We start from the raw sequence: 2,791 nt of genomic DNA, 5'->3' as shown, positions 1-2,791 counted from the left end.
CGTGGCTACAACCTTCACCAAGGGCAAGCATTAGAGAGACATAAAATTCCCTCCTCTTATCTCAGGCCCTCCACATGGCGGTTCTTCCATTCCAAGAGGATGACAAAACTGTCCTTCAGGAGCACTAAAGCTTGGCAGGTGAATATACATCCACTGCTAACTGCCAAGGCACTGTAACAACGCAAAGTGCCACAGCCCAGCTGACTCGCTGGACAGCCCAGGGAAGCCGGGGGTGGCCATCGGTCTCAGCAAGAACGCCCTTCTCATGAGGCACGTTACCTCTAAGGACCAAATGCCCACAGGCATGATCAAGGCCTGCATTAAAGCTTTTTTGGTGGGCTCCTGGAGAAGAGTAGGTCCTGTCCAGTGAGCTCCTGGCCCAGAGCAGCTCGGAGCAAGCAGTGGCCAGAAGGTGACCAAAGTCCGGTCCCACTGCCCTGGCAGCTATGGGGGCAGCTGGCTGGAAACAGGATCGTGGCCAGGCCACCTTCCCCAAGCTCACGGGTCTGAAGTAGGTTTTAGGTTCACATAATGCAGAGAACTTCACAATAATTTCACAGCACTGCACCATTTCTGGGCAGGTCACTTGTCTTTTATAGCAGAAAGGAGTTGGAGGTAGACCAAGTGGATCCCCCCATGGAAGTGACTTGCTTGATGCCTGCGGCCACAAGCAGATCTGAAATTGTTTCAGTTCAGCCTGGGCCCTCAGCAGGGCACACGAACCCAGCTCAGACAAGAAATCTCACCAGTCCAGGGAGGTGAAAGCTCCCACCGCCACTGCCAGTGTCAGCGGAGAAGCAAAACCACCTGAGCCTTCCCCAGACACAGAGGAAAGCACAGGCACGCAGAAATGGAAAGCCTTGCTTTGGCCTTTACCTCGTATTCTTTAATAGTCCCCTTCCAGGTGCAGCCACTGTTAATACAGACAGCAGGCAGACTTTCCACCTCCCGGCGAGCCGCGTTGTCTGGAAAAGCCTAAAATGGAGAAAACAAGCAAACCACAAACATTACCGAGGGGCTGCAGTTTTAGTCCAGGATCTTAATTAAAGCTCCTCTCAGGCCAGTTGCCACACCACATCCTCAGAGGTGTGCTAATGGCAAATCAATCATTATTGCAGTGTTTAAGTAGGCCACCGCTATGTTACCGTGACCTGGATTTTAGAGGCTGGGGAGTCCACCAGCTTAATGACAACTCTCACTACTGAAGAAAACATTTCCTAGGAACAGGGGATTCTCAGAACTCGTGTCTTAAACAAATCTGCAAGGGGTTATTAGTGACATCAGGGAGCTCTTTTATTTTTTAAAATGCATTTTTACTTACTGAGCTTGTTTCCAAAATAGAAATTCCTTCTTCGTATATCCCTTCCTGAATACAGCTGGCACACTTTTGAGGTCCAGCACTAGCAGACAGAAAAATTATTATCAAACACAACAAAGAGAGACTGATGCATGATTTGAGGATAAAACTATTTCTGGTAACTTTATAAAAGTAAAGCACTTTCCTGTTTTTAGAAGAACACATTGACCCTTTATTCATGTGTATTTTTGATGCCCATTTCTGACTAATTTGTTTTCTTCTCCTGATTAACCACTCTATTCAACTTCCCTCACTTAAAGGCCAGAGCCTGACAGAACACTACAAATCTTTTCTGGAAGCCAGCATGTGCCTAAATTTCTCACATTTTGGCACAACAACCACACAAGGACTTTTAGGAGCAAGCTCCTTCAGCAGCTGTGATGAAGACTGAAGGAGATGGGTGACCCACCTGGATTGTCACCTGAATAGCAAAACCAACCTAGGAGATTCTGGAAAAGGGAACTATAAGCAACCTCTGGAACAATAAAAGCAAATCAGAGATTACACATTCCCTTAAAGACGACCTGATGCTTAACCTCAATGATTAAACGCAGCTCCCTCACTGAGAAATCCCTGAAAATTAAACTTTTATCTCCTTTTTTGCTTGAAAATGCCTTTCAAGTATTTTGTCTTCAGACTGAAGGCACAAAAGTCACCTTATAATTTTATTCAGACAATAGGAACAGTAACGATGTCCGCACTGAGCTTGGAACGGCCTCCTCAGGATGTTTTTGCAGTCGGAGCAGAGGTATTTGACCTCCAGTTTAGTTCCCAGGATCTCCTTTGCAAATCCAGGCTGGTTTAGATCCAAAGAGCCGGGTGGAGTAGAGTTTGCTGCTGCCATGTGAACGAAAAGTTCTGGTTGTATCTCCAGAGCCTGAAAATAAAAACATTTTCCCTGATGATTAGAACTGGATGGTGGCAATTTTTCACATCAACTGTACAACTCACTGGAACCCAAAAACCAACAGCACAGGGAAAGAAATCAACGCAAACCACAAGCCTCCCTCTGCCTCGTTAAAAAGACAGAAAGAAACTTTACAGTTAACTTCAGAATTAAATCCAGAACAAAGAACAGGGCAGACAGACCTCAGTAAAATCCCCACCCAGGTTCACTGAAACGCAGCCTATTCCCAGAAATCGAGGCTTCTGGTGCAAAACAAGGTAAAAAACCATCCTAAAGGTGATCGGGAATGTGGATCAGGATCACCAAAATTCCGTAGGCAGCAAGTGAGGTCACCACAGGCTGCCACCGCTTGTCCTCCCGTCCGTCAGCCATCAGAAAGGCCGGTAACGGAGCCCGGAGCCAGCGGTTCCCGGGGCACAGCCCGGAGCTCCCCGGCAGGCTGGGGAAGGGGACCGGAGAGGGACAAGCGAGGCAGGAGGGAGGGAAGGCACGAAACCATGTGCTTTGTGTTGTGACCACTCACGATG

The 2,791-nt window shown here is 47.7% G+C and overlaps 1 protein-coding gene across 1 annotated transcript; it reads right to left on the bottom strand.

Moving 5' to 3' along the window:
* Positions 1-876: 876 nt before the first annotated feature.
* On the bottom strand, positions 877-2,231 carry LOC104470218 (TNF receptor-associated factor 2-like; the record flags this gene model as incomplete). The annotated part of the gene is made up of 3 exons (XM_010085061.1): positions 2,014-2,231; positions 1,322-1,400; positions 877-975 (listed from the first exon to the last, which is right to left on the bottom strand). Coding segments are annotated over exons 1-3 (366 nt in total), but the record flags the coding sequence as incomplete, so codon positions are not given.
* Between the last annotated feature and the right edge of the window lie 560 nt (positions 2,232-2,791).

This window comes from Pterocles gutturalis, unplaced genomic scaffold (assembly GCF_000699245.1).
Source record: "Pterocles gutturalis isolate BGI_N339 unplaced genomic scaffold, ASM69924v1 scaffold30560, whole genome shotgun sequence".
NCBI classification, from domain to species: Eukaryota; Metazoa; Chordata; class Aves; order Pterocliformes; family Pteroclidae; genus Pterocles; species Pterocles gutturalis.
The sequence above is the reverse complement of the archived record's forward strand: the minus strand, read 5'-3'. Positions and strand labels throughout refer to the sequence as shown.